The sequence below is a fragment of the Pteronotus mesoamericanus genome, unplaced genomic scaffold (genome assembly GCF_021234165.1).
Source record: "Pteronotus mesoamericanus isolate MK-2021 breed Mesoamerican mustached bat unplaced genomic scaffold, CSHL_Meso_final contig_90, whole genome shotgun sequence".
In the NCBI taxonomy this organism is placed as follows: domain Eukaryota; kingdom Metazoa; phylum Chordata; class Mammalia; order Chiroptera; family Mormoopidae; genus Pteronotus; species Pteronotus mesoamericanus.
The window spans coordinates 45,833,885-45,849,615 of record NW_026555277.1 but is presented as its reverse complement, the minus strand read 5'-3'; the positions used below and the strand labels follow the sequence as shown (position 1 = coordinate 45,849,615).

Sequence of the window (15,731 nt, the reverse complement as noted above, 5' to 3'; positions counted from 1 at the left end):
ACACTCCATGCAGAACCTCCCTTCCCACTTTCTCTTTGTGTATAACAATAGCGGTTAGGTCATAAATTCTGAGAAATGTTAGAAATATTTATGAAACACTTAGACCTTCAAAAATAATTCTCACACTTTAACAGTCTCAATCCACCATCAATCAAATCCTTTCCCAAGTATTTTTCTACTGCTTTCTGCTTTGTATTCAAGTAACAACTGCAGTCCTCATTTTCAGTGCTTGGACTTTAGTCCTGGATGGGCTCTCCAACACAGAAATATCCTTTGGCCTTTATCGTTTCATCCCTTATATATCTCTCATTACAATTTCTACAGTCTATTTCTTTCAAAATGTATCTCTAACCGCCTCTCTAAAAAATGTTGATCACACTTGTGTAGTTGGGGAAGCGGGGGAGGTAACCAACTGCCCTAATAAAATCAATACACCATGCTGCTTCATTGATTGTAAATTTAAATAAAAAGCTTGAAGACTTTTAAAGATACAAAATTTAAATATTTTTTGTATGCTAAGTACACAGAGTGACAAACAGATGAGGCTCTATCTTTAGCCTATCTGGATTAGTGTCTTTTCATCATGGACTCAAAATTCTGAGGAGAAAAGTATGAAATCTGTGAGGATCAGAGATGGTCACACTGTTCCCATATTAACAAATTACTAAGTGATGTCTCACCTCCCCGTACCCCATTCCAGAAAATGAAGGGTGTTAGGAAACCTGCATCTGAAGAAGAAAAAGTTTTCCTTCGCAAGTTTCGGAGAAACAAAGCTTTACCATACGTGATGCTATCACACCATAAAACCACGCAGCACAGCACTCTATTAGGATCTCACTGCTTTTCACCCAAAAGAAGACTACTTGCCACCTCTCCCCTATTGTGATGCGCCCTCATCAGGACGTCGCCGCTTTAGCCCAGGGACAACAGAAAAGAGGCGGGGCACAGGGTTTTTCTGCCCCGGGAAGGATGGATGAGGGTATTGCCTTCACCCCCGCTGAAAGGCCTCGGGGCTCCCAACCCAAAAACAGCACCGCCGCCCCCAAGCCCCATCCCTGCTTCGGCAAATTGGGTGCCAGCGACCGCAGCCCAGAACCCCACCCACGGTCCCCTAGCAGGTTCCGAGACGCACAGACCACCGCCTGAGCAGCCCAGCTCTCCAGCCCTGACTCGCCCTCCTCCCCTTTCCTCCTTCGCCCCCACCAAGCCCAGCCTCCGGCGCCGCCCCCACCGAGTTCCCCAGCTGCGTCCAGTCACCCCCGAACCTGTAGTGCCCGTTGAGCGTCCACAGAGAGCCTAGGCAAAAACCGGGGCCGGCGACACCTCTGCTTCCTCCTCAACTCGACCCCTCCAGAGGTGTCTCGCCTGACGGCCACTCAGGCAGCCCGGGCTACCAGAGCCGCCCCGGCAGGTTGCAGGCCGGTTCTTAATCCTGTTCTCGCGAGAGCCCGCAATGCAAAGAGGAGAGGCTAACTCCGTTCTCGCGAGAACGGTGGTTCACCTCCCAGGGGTGGGCGGAGCGCCGAGTGTGAGAACAGTTGAGGGAGCTGCCGGTGGGCTAGGCGTTTGTCACGGGGCTGGCGCTACGGATTGGAAGGCGTTGGTCCTCGTAGTCATCAGCTGGCGATGAACAGGGGGACTCGAGTCTAAGAGGCTGCGATGAGAGTTATACACCCCAACAACTTTTGAGTCCCACGTCTTTTTCTTCGACTTCCTATCCCCTTTAGAAAAAAAGCGGACCACATCTCCAGCCGACAGTTAAGAGAACTGCCTTGGGATGCTGAGTTTGTTCAGGAAAAGCATTTTCCTCAACTGAACAAATTGCAAAGCGCCTTTACCAGCTCAGCTGAGGGGTATTAACCGATCGGGGTTCATGAAAGGCAGTCGTTGTGAGGGCCACCCTCTATTCCCTAAGGGCCACAGCTGTTTGTTTTTAAATGCTGGGTTGGCGGGAACGGCTGTGCCAGGTGAAACTCCTGCAGTTGGCCTGCCGGAGGAGAGGAACCTACATGGAGGATTGCTCCCAGTGGGCAGAAAGTCGCCAGGTAATAGTTTCAGTCGCTCAGTTTTACTAAGCCTACCATGTGCCAAATGCTGGATTAAACACAAGGGAAAAAAAAAATAAAAGACATGGTCCCCTCCCTGAAAACTCATGCACAGGGGCGAGACCCACGAGAAGGCAGAAAATCCCATATACTGAGTTGCTCTCACTGAGTTCTGGGAGCAGAGGGGGACTTCCTAACCAGCCTCTGCCTGCCATGTTGAGGAAGCCTCCACCTGGGAGTTACTACTTGAGCTGAATCTTGAAGGATGAGTAAGAGCTCCACAGTTTTTAGAAGAATGGGAGGGGCTTTGCAAGTAGAGGAAGCAAAGAGGAAGAGGACCTGTTTGAGTAATTTGGTATGAAAACAGATTTTGCGGAAAGAACTTTGTTTAAAAAAACTTTTGAATCCTTGTTTAGTTAGTGAAACAGCCACTCTGGGTTCTATTTCTCTGGGTTCTATTGCCTGACACCGAAGAACCATGACTCCCAATGCCAGTCTTATGAAAAAGAAAGGAACTATATTCAAAAGTTATACAGGTTTAGAATAATGGTGGAATTCTGCCATTAAACCCCAATCCCTTTAGAAACACACAAACAAACGAAAAAACCATATTCATACCGTCCTGCCTCCCCTTGCCAAACCAGGGGAGTCAGGGATACTGTCTCATGGAAAAAAAGTCTGTAGCTTAGCTGGGCAGATTCCCATCTGTATTCCAGCTTCTTCCAGTTCTCTGTGCTTGGCTAGGCTCCTGCTCTTAAACCAAAACCACATGGCCCCTCCTCATGGTGGGCCGGTGGTGGTCTTTCTGCATCCTTTCAAACCACGTGGCCAAGACCGCTTCCAAGCTACAGCGTCAAGAGAGCATTCTCCTTTACAAGCCACATGGTTAAGCCCTAGGGAGGCTGCTGAGCCCAACTTTAAATCCTGATGCAGATCCTCTGTAACTCCATTTCCGACACCTGCCATTACTCTTGTTTCTTCTGCCTTTCTCAGCTGCCAGTTAGTCCAGGCAGGCTTGGTCCCAGGATGTGGGAACCACCTCCATGCCACTTGCACCCCAGGTGCAGTAAGAGGGGGAGGGAGCACTGGCGGCATCCTGGGTTAGAGTCACGCCCGCCCGGATATCTCCCTAGTTCCAAGAGGGGCAGGCAGAGCTATTAGCATTACTAAAACACTGGCCAACTTCTTTAGACCTGCAAAGTAACTCTCAACAGCCCTGCTCCACTTCCCCTTTCCCCAAGCCCGGTTAGTGGGGGACATTCCATTTTGGGGACCTCTAGCTCAGCACCCAGTTACATTACGAAGGGAAAAAAACTCCCAGGCTTCCACGCGTGAAAGCCAAAGTGTTGTCCAAACTGAAATGAACAGTTGAACTTGAACAATATATGATAGTGAACATCCTCTTCCTTATCTAAGGACACTTTGATATCAGAGACCTAAGGGAAAGAGGTTATTGTCATGGTATAGCAAGTAGTTACTATTGCCAGCATTCTGCTAAATTGGAAATTGCCAATAATCTTTGAAGATTTCTAAGTAAGAAAAGAGCAATCTAAATAGGAATGTTGTAACACAGGTAATCTCATGGAAAAATTTCAAAAAAAAAAATCCTCAAGCAACACACAACAAAAACCTCAACAATCTTAATTTATTATAAAAATTTCCTTCTGTAAGCTAAGATCAAGGTAATTCTATAGTGCCAGTTAGGGTTAATGAGGTCTGTCAAACAGGAAATATTTCCTTATATCAAAACAGAAGCTATCATTTCGTAAAGAAAGTCTCTAGTATTCTACTATATAGTTTCCCTTTAGACACATTATTTTCATAATATTACCTATATTTACATATACTAAAGTTTCATTTGGCTCATCCAACTCTTCCAACGAATGTTAGATTAAATGCAGAGACTTTGTTCCATGACAGAATTCAGTCTATTTTATATTGCTGTGAGGGACCTACAGCTCATTTTATTCTGTTATTCCTTGGGTGGGGAGGAGAGGGGGAATCTAAAAGTTACAACTGTTGTCTGCTTTAAAAAGTTAAACTTTCAAATATTGATTTGGGAGCATAGGTAGACCCTATACATCTACGAGGCAATGTCATTGACTCACACCATCACAAACTGCTCTGCACATAATTTGTAAATGCTGACTGAGCTGAGAGGGTTCAGACCCTTAATGAAAGGCTTCCTTTTGTGCTACAAATTCATGCACCAAAGAGGTCAATACAGAATTTTCTATTTAATAGAAATTAAAAGTTTCATATAAAAGCAATGAACAAATCAGTTTTCTTGGTTGTCTATATTATTGCACATCACAGCATGCTAACTCAAGATTGTTACACAGCAGAGGATAAGATAGAATTTTGTTGAATGCTTACTCAACAAACAAATGATAAGTCACAGACCCCCAAATCCTCTTTAATACATAGAATTCCTTTGTACTACAAGGTTTGAGCTCAGTCACCTAATGGTAGGAACACAAAAATCACACACAAAAAGGACTCTATCCCTATTGAGCAAATATGTCCATTGACCAATCCCAAGTCCGTGGATAAGAACACTAGGGGAGATACAGACATTATTAATGTGCAGGTTCTGCTGATATAAATGAACTGTGTAATTAAGTAACAAGAGAAAACAATTTGAGTTATAGAAAGATAGAGAATGTGCTGTGGGAGGCCAGAGATTTAAAAAAAAAAAACACGACCCAAAAAAACTCTTCTAAATGAATAGATGAAGAAGGTGTAGGAAAAGGGGAGGTAAGAAAATATGTTTGATTTGGGCCTTAAAGAATAGATAGGACTCACAAATGTTGTATAATTCTGTTAGATAAACTGTCCGGAGAAGGCAAATTTATAGAGACAGAAAGCTGACCCATGGTTGCCTGGAGCTAGGAGTAGGAGTAAAGATTAACTGTAAACAGGCTCAAGAAAACTTTTTTTAATGATGGTAGTCTTCTGAAACAAGATGAGTGATAGTTGTACAACTTTATAATTTCTAAATATCACTGTATACAATAGGTGAATGATATGTAAGTTATGCTTCAAACAGCTATAAAAAGAAAAAAAGGACATTAATCCTTTTGGATTGTATATCAGTCAGTTCTTTGGGTCCCAATTTTTTCAAAGATCTTGTTTATTTATTTATGTATTTATTTTTAGATAGAGGAGAAGGAAGAAAGAGAAGGAGAGAGACATTGATGTGCAAGAAAAACATCCATGGCAAACTTTCGGTTTTCAGGACAAGGCCCAACCAACTGAGCCACACAGATCAGGGCTCAGTACCATTTTTCATGAAAACTGTTTTAGTTTACTTTTAAAAAATGCCTGAAACTCACACAACTCAACAACAAAACAAAACAAACAAACCACCCCATTTACAAATGGACAAAGTATTTAAATAGACATTTCTCAAAAGGGGACATGTATTAATTAGTTGAATGGCCCACAGGTATATGGAAAGGTGCTCATCTCTAATCATTAAGTAGAAATCAAAACAACAGTAAGATATCACTTCACACTTGTTAGAATAAATATTATCTAAAAGACAAAAGGTAACAAGTGCTGGCAAAGATATGGAGAAAAGGGAACTTTCATAAACTGTTGGTGGGAATATAAATTGGTACAGCCACTGTAGTAAACAGTATAGAGTTGTCCCAGGGAAATATCTACCCAGCCAGACACTACATTGTTTTTTGGTTGTTTTTTTTTTTTGAGACTACATGCTCTAGTTGCCCTAGGCCACCCCAATATTACAATATAGGTATGACTATATTATAATCAATGAAATGTAAAGAGATGATGTCACCCTTCCCAGGCTTACCCAGTAAAAACTTCCCCCACGGCATTCCTACTTTTTCTTTTTTTAACTTACAGATCACTGGAATGGACATAGACAACCCTGGGGTTACCATGATAGAAACTGAGTCCCTAGCCACCCTGTTGATCTCTTAACTTGCCTAGACATGTAGTATTCCAGAACTGTTATGTAAATAAGAAATAAACTTCTATTTATTCAGGTGGTTATACAATTGTTACAGCAATTTGCTCACCCTAACTAACTCAGAAATGAGTACCTTTAAAAGAAGTGCTAACTAGCAAAAACCTAAAAATATGGAGCAGGGGCTTAGGTTTCATGGATGGTGAGAAAATAGATATCATGAACTGGAAAAAAAGAGCCCATGTTATACTATAGCATACATTTAAAAAGTGATATTAGCCCTGACTGGCGTAAATCAATTGGTTGGGTGTTGTCCTGCAAAACAAAAGGTTGCCGGCTCAATTCCCTGTCAGGGCAAATGCCTGAGTTGCAGGCCAGGTTCCTGGTCCAGGTCATGTGCGAGAGGCTACTGATCGATGTTTCTCTTACATGTGGATGTTTCTCTCACTCTTTCTCCATCCCTTCCTCTATCTCTAAGAATAAATAAATAAAAACATTTAAAAATTATATTAGATTATCCATTTAATCAGGGATGTTGACATTCTATGAAGAAAAGTAAGGGAATAATAATAAATATAAAAACAAGGAGGTAAGGATGAAGAGGAATGTAATTGAGGAAGAGCTAAGAAGGAATTTTTAAGTTAATGACAATATTCTTTTTCATAATCTGAGTAGTGAGTAATGCTGTCCATTTTATATTTCTTCTTTAAAATCTTCATATATGTTTTATACATGATTTTGTGTAAAACAATAAAGGGCTTCCAGTCTAGATGGTGACATAGATAAATGAGGTACTCAAATCCTCCCACAACCACATCTAAATTACAACTAAACTACAGAACAACCATCATTCAGAACCACCTGAAATCTAGCTGAATGGAAGTCCTACAACTACAGATTTAAAGAAGAAGCCACATTGAGACTGGTAGAAGTGGAGACCCAGAGCAGGCTGGGCCCACACCCGCATGTGGTAGATAAAAATCAGGAGGGATATCTCAGCTGTGGAGGTCACCCTTGAGGATCAAGGTGTCCCAGCCCCACACCAGCCACCTCCTGCCCCAGGTTCCAGTACCAGAAAGAGAAGTCCCCATAACTTCTGTCTGTAAAAACCAGTGAGGATTGTGGCTGAGTGAGACAGAGGGCTTCTAAAGTCCCAGGGTGTTCCTCTTAGAGGGTCCATGCAGGGACTTACTCAGACTCACTCAGACGCACTCCATCTGAGTTCCAGCACTAGAGCAGCAGCTTGAAAGGAACCAGGGACATATGGGGAGGAACTAAATTATCTGGCATAAGGGCAAGAGCCAGGGAGGCAGCTTTCTGCCAAAAGTGCTCACAGAACCCATTGTTCCTTTTCTGAGACCCCTCATAGAGAGCTGGCAGGCAGGTGCCATATCTGATCCCACCAACATGGCTCTCACTGTTCTCCTCACCCTGGTGATTCCCTGAGACCCTCCCCCACTCAATTTGTGGGCCCACGCAAGCTGTTTCCAATGGCTTATCCCTGCAAATGGCCTGTCTTGGCTCATGCTTCAGACTTTCCTAAAAATCTCTCACAAGCAGCATAGGGCCTCAGCACGCCTCATACTTCTCGCTAAGTAGCTTCAAGTCCAGCACTACTGGCAGCCAGCCTTGGTTCACAGCTTGGCCTTGCCTAAGCACCTCCAAGTCCAGCACAAATAGGAGCCATCTGTAGATCATTTTGTAGCTAAGGTCCCCAGTGGGGACTGTACGAGAGGCAACCAATAGATGCATCTCTCACAAAGTGATGTTTCTCTCCCTCTCTTTCTTCCTTCCCCTCTCTAAAAGTAAATGAATAAAATCTAAAAAATAAAATAATATTAAGTTAAATTAAAAAGAGATGGAGGAAAAGTCAAGGAAAAGTGGCTTTGTGCCCCCACCTGAGACTGACCTTTCAGAGGCTGAAACTTGATACATAGGGCACAATAAAGCACTTTTTCACTGTCTAAAAATAGAATAACAAACCTATGTTTACATAGGAAATTAAGATTTAATTTTTCAAATGTTTTTAAAAACATTTTACAAATTACCTACAACACTGTAGAAAATAAAGAGTTATTAGATGGCATTTGGAATAGTGACTGTTCACATGAAAAAAAATTAAGTTCAAATATAACATTTTGTCATATACAAAGTTGGACTTCAGAAGACTATAAACCTAAAGCGAAAGGTAAAATTCTAAAGCAGATATAAGAGATAACTTTGTGACCTAGGGCTGGGGAAAGACTTCTTCAACAAGACTCCCCAAAATACAAACAATAAGATGTAATAATTGATACCTGTGTCCATCAAAATGAATCATAGACTCAGTAAATACACTGGTAGAAAATATCTGTGACATTTAAAACCAAGGAATTTGTATTAGAATATGCAAAAAATTCAAAATGAACAGGGCTAGAAAACCAGAGCTTACTTCTTTGTCTTCCTTATTAGAACATGAACTCTTTGAGGCCAGGGATGGGATTTTATTCAGTTCTCAGTGACAAAAGCCACATTTTAAATGCATATGTGGCTACTGTATTGGACAGCACAGTATATAGAACATTTCCATCATCACAGACAGTTTTGTTGGACCGCATTGATCCAAATAGATCAGGGCTGTTTTCTGAGGTATCTTGTACATGACAGTACATGACAAATAAATGAACACTGAATAAATGTGTGTCAAATGACAAATGAATAAAGTTTTATTCTAAAATATACAAAAATTCTACTCTTTGCTATTTGGGGTTCAGATTAGAAATATGATCAGTAGGTTTGTATATAGGCAAATGCATTTGCATGCAAGTTTTAGGCTACTTTCTCCTTTTCCTTGCTGAGTATTTTATTATCATTCCTGAAATGAAGAGGACAATAATATCAAGCTAGTAATATTTGGGGATATGGTACTTTGATGATGTTCAAAATATCAGAATGGGAAATACATAATGAAAAAAACATATTTATGGTGGATGTTAGCTGAACCTATTGCTATAATCATTTCATAATATATGTAAATCAAACCATCATGCTGTATGCCTTATACTTATGAGGTGATGCATGTCAGCTTTTTCTCAATAAAACTGGAAATAAAACCATTTTGTGTTGTTCTTCCTTGTGACAGTCCATTGAAACATATTGGTGTTACTTATAGCCAAAACGACATTCTTACAATAAGTGAAAAATACTTAACTTCATTTATTTAGAATCATGATCATTAAATTTTTATTTTGCAGTATAAGATGGAAAAGAGGTTAAAAAGTGCAATTTTATTCTTTTATAAATTATGCAGTAACATACTTTAAAAAGAATAAACAATAGGAATAGAATAACTAAATGAGCTCTTGAATAAAAGTAGAATCAAGCAATGAGAATAATAGCTATTATAACTATGGGTTGTATGTAAAGTTGGGTAATATTAGAAATATTGGCAGATGGTGATCATAATAGAGCTTAAAAATGTTAGCAGCATACAATAATGTTGCTCAATGCTCTCTAGAGCAGTGCTCTGATAGATGTGTTTTCACTGGGATTTAGCTTTAATTAGTACATCCACATCAGCTTTGTCTGCTTCTCCAAGGCTTTTTTGATGGCTCTCAACCAGGACATTGTCTTCCTTTCTTCGGGGCCTCTGGGAACCGCTATCCTTGTGAGCTACAGGTGCTCCAAGGGCCACAAAATTGTGCACATCCTGCAGCTTCTTCCGCAGCCATTCCACCCTTTCCATTGAATTCAGGTGTTTACCCAGGTTATGCATAAGCTGTATTTCACTCACAGATCTCCTCCTGTAGGGAACAGCAACAGAGGCCCCTCCATTAGTTCCCTTCTTCCAACCACAAAGCCAACCACAAAAATCCAATCTGCATGCCCTAGCCACGCAGAAGAGGCTACAGTACTTACTTGATAGGTTTCCCATCTGATTTTGCAAAAAAACAAATTGCGAACATGACGATCATTACTTTAACCATGTCTTTTGCAGACATCATCTTCACTAAAAAGGAAAAGCAAACTTCAGGTATTTTAAAATATTTTTAGTATTCCAAACTCTACCGTTAAACTTACTAGTTTATGTTATAACTATACAACTACACACATGTTACAGTAACTAATTTAATTGGTTTTCATGAGAGACTTTTGGAATCAGCCTCTTTATTTTACAGATACTTTAGTATACATTATATACACACAAAATTTGACTTACAAATTAGATTAGTTTTACTTTCTATGTAAGTTAATTTCATTTTTTAGGTATCTTTTTGAGAGTTCTTGTGCAAGTTTTAATATATTAATTTTAAGCCTCATGAGGAATGAAAAAGCTTACATTTTAGAATTTCCTCCTTATATTTTATATTGGTTATGACTAATGCTTATAATATGCTTGAAAATGGCTAATTCTCTTAGGTAAATTATTAATATTGTTTATTTACTTAGCACATTTCTTTTTCATACGTCAACTTCATTTTAGGCACTGCAATAATCATAAATGCCAAATTAATAGGCTCTGATTTAGAGATTTTTTTAACTGAATTAATGCACACTTCTACCATTAAAAAAGAGTGTAAATATGTTAAAGTATTTAAAAATCATCTAATGAATTATTTGTTATATGGATTTAGAGCTTTGGCTTTATATAAAATGCTTGTCTATTTTTTTCTCCTGCTTTTTTTAAACAAGCTTCTTTGTTTATAATTTCTAACACTTTCCTTTTTTGCTCATAAAAGCTTTTCATCTCAAAAGAGAATAGCCTTACTTTAATCTGCATTTCAATAATTACAAGCGTATTACTATAGAAGTGTTTTTTCTTAATGCTTAATGTTTTCTGTTTTAACTTACACACAGAGTGGCTATGTACTTATATTTTTAAAGGGACATGGCTTTATTTATTTTTGAAATGACATCATTTAGAAGGAGCATAAATAACATTATAACCTACTGCATATATTTTCACTGTGCAACATAAAGCTATTGATAGAGCAACAAATACATACACTTCAATTTTAGTTTATGTTATTGAAAAGAAGTCAACGTAGCTAGAGGACAGGAGCACTTGTTTCTAAATCCTAGCTCTGTCACATTCACCTAGTGACTTCAGACATCTCTGCTTCCTATTTTTAATAGAGATGAGCTTCTTAAAAGAACATCATAAAAAAGCTGAAAAACAGGTGTAAGATACCTTTAAAATTCATGTACAGTTTTCAGAATAGAAAATTAGAAATGGCTTTTTGTAAATGGAATAAATATTCAGCAGTAAGTCTAAGTTTCTCCAACTACAGTGTATAGCTGGAGCTTTCCAGGAGCCATAGAACAAACAATTCAGTAAGGATATTCTGCAGAAAAAATGGAATTTTAACTCAATACATTTATGTTGGTTATTTAAATCAGAATTATTTATTCCTCATTAGTCTGTTTTATTTCAAAATTTCAGTAAGATACCATTAAAACATATCATGTCAAATTATAATTTTGTGTGTGTGATTTCAGATAAATTTAGAAAAAACAAGACTTCCTGAAAGACTTTTATCACAAAAGTAAATGATTTGAGAGTATTTTAGTGACATATATTTATTTTGTACCATGGCATTTTGCATTAAACATAACACAAACCCTCTTTTAACATTTTAACACAAACAAACAGCATGATATTTGTAGAAAATGATGCACATTAAATAACACCTAGATTATAAAAAATACCCTATATGATATTTAAAAGAGAAAATAAAGATTACCAACCACACAATGTCTCAGGACAAGATCTTTCAGGTATATTAGCAGCTGGTGCTCTCCTCAAGTTGAGCAAACTTGAGAAAGCTGATGAATTGGACTGTAGACCCTTAAACGAGATTTTTATATATAGGTCTTCCACTGAACAACAGAAGCTTGCTTTTTTATTGTTACAGATGATATCACTCCCAGTTCTCTAGATCATAACTATAGGGTCAGAGCAACAGACACCCCTATTGGGCGGTGCCCATATCTCTTCAGTTTTAGATAATTGGATATTAAGAGGAAAACAGTGTGGGGCTGGGGAAAAGATTTATGCAAAGATTTCTAATAATAAATTGTAATTCTAAATTCTTAGTGGAGTAATGAATTTATAATATAATAAATGACTGATTTCAATGATTTATGGTAAGGTCAACATTTTACTTGAAAGTAAAGTGTGAAAATAAGTATATTTTTGTAACCATAGATACAATTATTATGAGTATTCTAATGGATCATATTATGTTATTCTTACTTTACCAGTCCAAGCTTGAATAGTACCTGTGTGAAGTCTAGAATAAGAGATAAGAGTAGACTAAAAATCCTCTACTTGGATAAATATCACTTGTGGTGTATGTCCAGACTCCATTTTAGAAGTGTTAAAGACAAATTGCAACATGTCTGGGGGTATGAACCAGGTTGCTGAAAATGTTGGAAAACAGTATGCAGAAAGCAGTTGGGAGAAATTGAAGAAGAAAAGCCAAGAAAAGAAATGAAAAGAAGAGAAAAGGTTTGGGATGATTATATAGCTGTTTTTAATTTTTTATAGGGTTATCATAACAAAGAAGGAATATTTTTGTGGTTTAAGGAGGAAGAAACAACCTCAGTGGTTAAAGACTACCAGGAGGCAGATTTGGGCTCAACTTGGATATTGTAATTACTAAAATAAGGAATCAATTACCTTGTAAGTAGAGAGTTTCCCCATCCCTAAAAGTGTTCAGAGATTAGGTGAGCATTAATCAGGGACATTATAGAGATTCATACACAGCAGACTATTGAACTAGATAACCAAGAAGCCCCTTTTGACTGTAAAAACCTATTGTTTTGATCTTTTTAAAGATATCTTCTGAAGCAGTCTACACATGATATTTGTATATCACTTTTTTGTTATGCTTACTCTATTGAGAGAAAGAAGAATTGGAAATGGTTTTATAAACACATTTTTCATTGTTGTTTTAAAGCCATGTTTAGCATTTTAATTTGTAGATTTTCCCTACTTTTTTGAGTAAGTTTAACATAATTGGTAGCCTTCCAGGCATAATGCAATTAGTTTGTTCACTGTCTTCCTCTTATTACAAGTATTTAAGAATAAATTGCCATGTTGAAAACAACCACTGTATTAAACTAGTTTCACAGAAAAATAATGCAAACAATTTAGACAATGTTCATTCATTCGAAAAAGACATTGAGCATCGACTCTGTCAGAGGCCGTGTTAATCACTAGATGATTAAGACATGCTCTGCCCTCAAGTTTAACATAGTTACAGTACAATGTGATAGGTATTATGATAAAGATATGAACAAAGGCTTGAAAAAGAACAGATGAGGAAGTGACTAAGTTTCCCTGGAGTTGTTGGAAGATATTTTACAAAGAATCTAAAATATTCTCAAGGATGATTATGAGTTCTCCATCACAGATGGTGAGAAATGACAGAGGGCACAGCATGTGCAAAGGCATTAAGACAATAAAGATTGACTATGTGCTAGTGGAAGGAGAGGGGAGAAGGGGGATGACCCCAAAGAAGTGGTTTGGTACAAATTGTATATATGCCGAGGAGTTTTTTCTTATAGTCTTCTCAAAACCCATAGTTGCATTAGTAATATTTTTGTGTCCTTCAGATTTCTAAAGGGACTACTTGACCTTCCCACAAATAAGAGATACAGCTGACAAGATTTGGCACATGATTTATCTGAACCATCAGGCCACGGGACTGCAGGCATTAGATAGAAGGAAATCATTTAATGAGTATTATGGCTAAGGATTATGTGGGCACAAGAGGCTGATGCCACAGTGACAGAGAGAAGAGCTGAGCACAGCTTTTTGCTCTGAATAGCTCAGCCTTTCTTAGCACTCTCAAGTTCCCTGAAGCTAGATTCAGACATCCTACAGTAGTTCTCACATTTGGGAAGAATAAAGAGCCATGCGTTATCTCTTTTTGCATTATGAGAGGTTTAATTTAAGACTGACTTGTTTTTCCTTCTGTTTGTTCAATTAGAATAGTGTAGCTTTGAGAACTTAGCATTGAGAAGAAACTTACAGGGCTGGGAAAAATAGCAATAGTTCTCCTAATTCCATGTTTTATTGACAGGTTAGATGGTGTCTATCTTCACAGTTGATTTACTTCTTTTTTCTTTTTTAGGAGCTCCTGAGAGCAGGAGACAGGCAGGAGGGAGGGTACAGAAACAGGCAGGAAGATGAGATTCTATATTTCCCCTCCAGGGACATTCCCCAGATGTCAAACTTACCAATAAAGTGTGAAAAAGTCACTGTGAGACTTAATTCCAAACATACTCATGTGGTTGGTTATTTTAAGAAATCAACTAGAGAGAAGGTCATAATAGAAAGATCACTAGACTTCAAGCCAGGAGACCTTAGTTCAGATTCTGGCATTACTAATGTTACCATATTCAGCAAATAAAAACACTGGACACCATCATGTGGGAGCATGGCTCTGACTTCGTGTGCTGCCTCCTCATCCCCTGCCAGAAATAAAAACATTGGACATCAGTCAACAATTATATATTGTATACTAAAGTAGGTCTCATGGTAAATGTTCTTTTCACAATTAGGAAGAAAAGAATTTAAAAAACTCTACAGGACACCCAATTAAATTAGACTGATTTTTAACTGCCTATGCATATATACACTAGAATAAAAGAAAAATATTGCATGGGACATATTTATATTAAAAATTATTTGTATTTATCTGAAATAAATTATAAGTATCTAAATTATAAAACACTCCTTTTAAAGTTATATTTTCTTGATGATTTGGCTTTTCTTAACAGTTCTTATTTTGTAGCATTTGCTTATAAACTTTCCTGAAGTTACAATTTGTTTTAATTACAATATAACATAGCTTCTACATCTAAATTACTTCATTTTTTGCATTGAACATACTTTAATAAGGAAACATGCTCAACATTATTGTATGAGCTGACATCCTGAATATGTACTGGAATAAAATCAACAACTCCAAGAACTGCTCTTCAAATCTGATTTATTAAAGCATGTAATACCATCTTTCTTTCTTTTCTTTTAAAAAAGATTTTACTTATTCATTTTTACAGAGGGGAGAAGGAAGGGAGAAAGAGAGAGAAAAACATCAATGTGTGGTTGCCTCTCACATGTCTCCTACTGGGGACCTGGCCTACAACCTGGACATGTGCCCTGACTGGGAATCAAACTGGCAACTCTTTGGTTCCCAGGCTGACACTCAACCCACTGAGCCACACCAGCCAGGGCTTATCTTTCATGACATAAATCGCTTTCCATCCTTCAGGACTACCTTTTATCTTTTAATCAATGACTTTTCAAATAGTTATCCACTAACAAAAAAAGAACATTGTCATGAATTTTGATTCCCCTCTTCTTCATCATGACGTGATGATTTCATTAATTCCCATGCTGGATGAGTATTTAGAAATATCCATGTGAAAGAATCAAATTCTTCAAAATAGTTATGACTAATGCCAGGATCATTGCTCACTTCAAGTTGGAATTTCTTTTCCTTTGGATAAGCAGAGTTGTCCTTTTTAAGAACAGGCACTTAAGTGGATACATTTTCATCAATTCTTCCTTTAACACATTCAACAATTTCCTTTAAGCAATGGAGCACTTAAGTAACACTACTCTTCTTTAAATATGAATAATCACTGCTAAGGAAATATTGAAAACCATGAACAAGAAATAAGTAGGCTTCACTCAATGAAATATCTTAAAAGTCAGCAAGAATTTTGGGAACCCTTTCTTCAGAAAGTATGACTTC

At 38.0% G+C, this 15,731-nt stretch overlaps 2 protein-coding genes across 2 annotated transcripts in view; both read right to left on the bottom strand.

The window, feature by feature from the left end:
- Positions 1-1,434, bottom strand: part of BTBD10 (BTB domain containing 10) — a 75,708-nt gene extending 74,274 nt beyond the window's left edge. Inside the window, exon 1 of the mRNA XM_054586074.1 lies at positions 1,266-1,434. The gene's annotated coding sequence lies outside the window, so the exon portion shown is untranslated. The remainder of the gene's footprint in view (positions 1-1,265) is intronic.
- Positions 1,435-9,502: 8,068 nt separating this feature from the next.
- PTH (parathyroid hormone) lies at positions 9,503-11,920 on the bottom strand. The gene is made up of 3 exons (XM_054586285.1): positions 11,851-11,920; positions 9,880-9,970; positions 9,503-9,764 (listed from the first exon to the last, which is right to left on the bottom strand). The coding sequence occupies exons 2-3, from the start codon at positions 9,963-9,965 to the stop codon at positions 9,503-9,505; spliced, it is 348 nt and encodes a 115-aa protein (XP_054442260.1). The 5' UTR covers positions 9,966-9,970; positions 11,851-11,920.
- Positions 11,921-15,731: the final 3,811 nt, after the last annotated feature.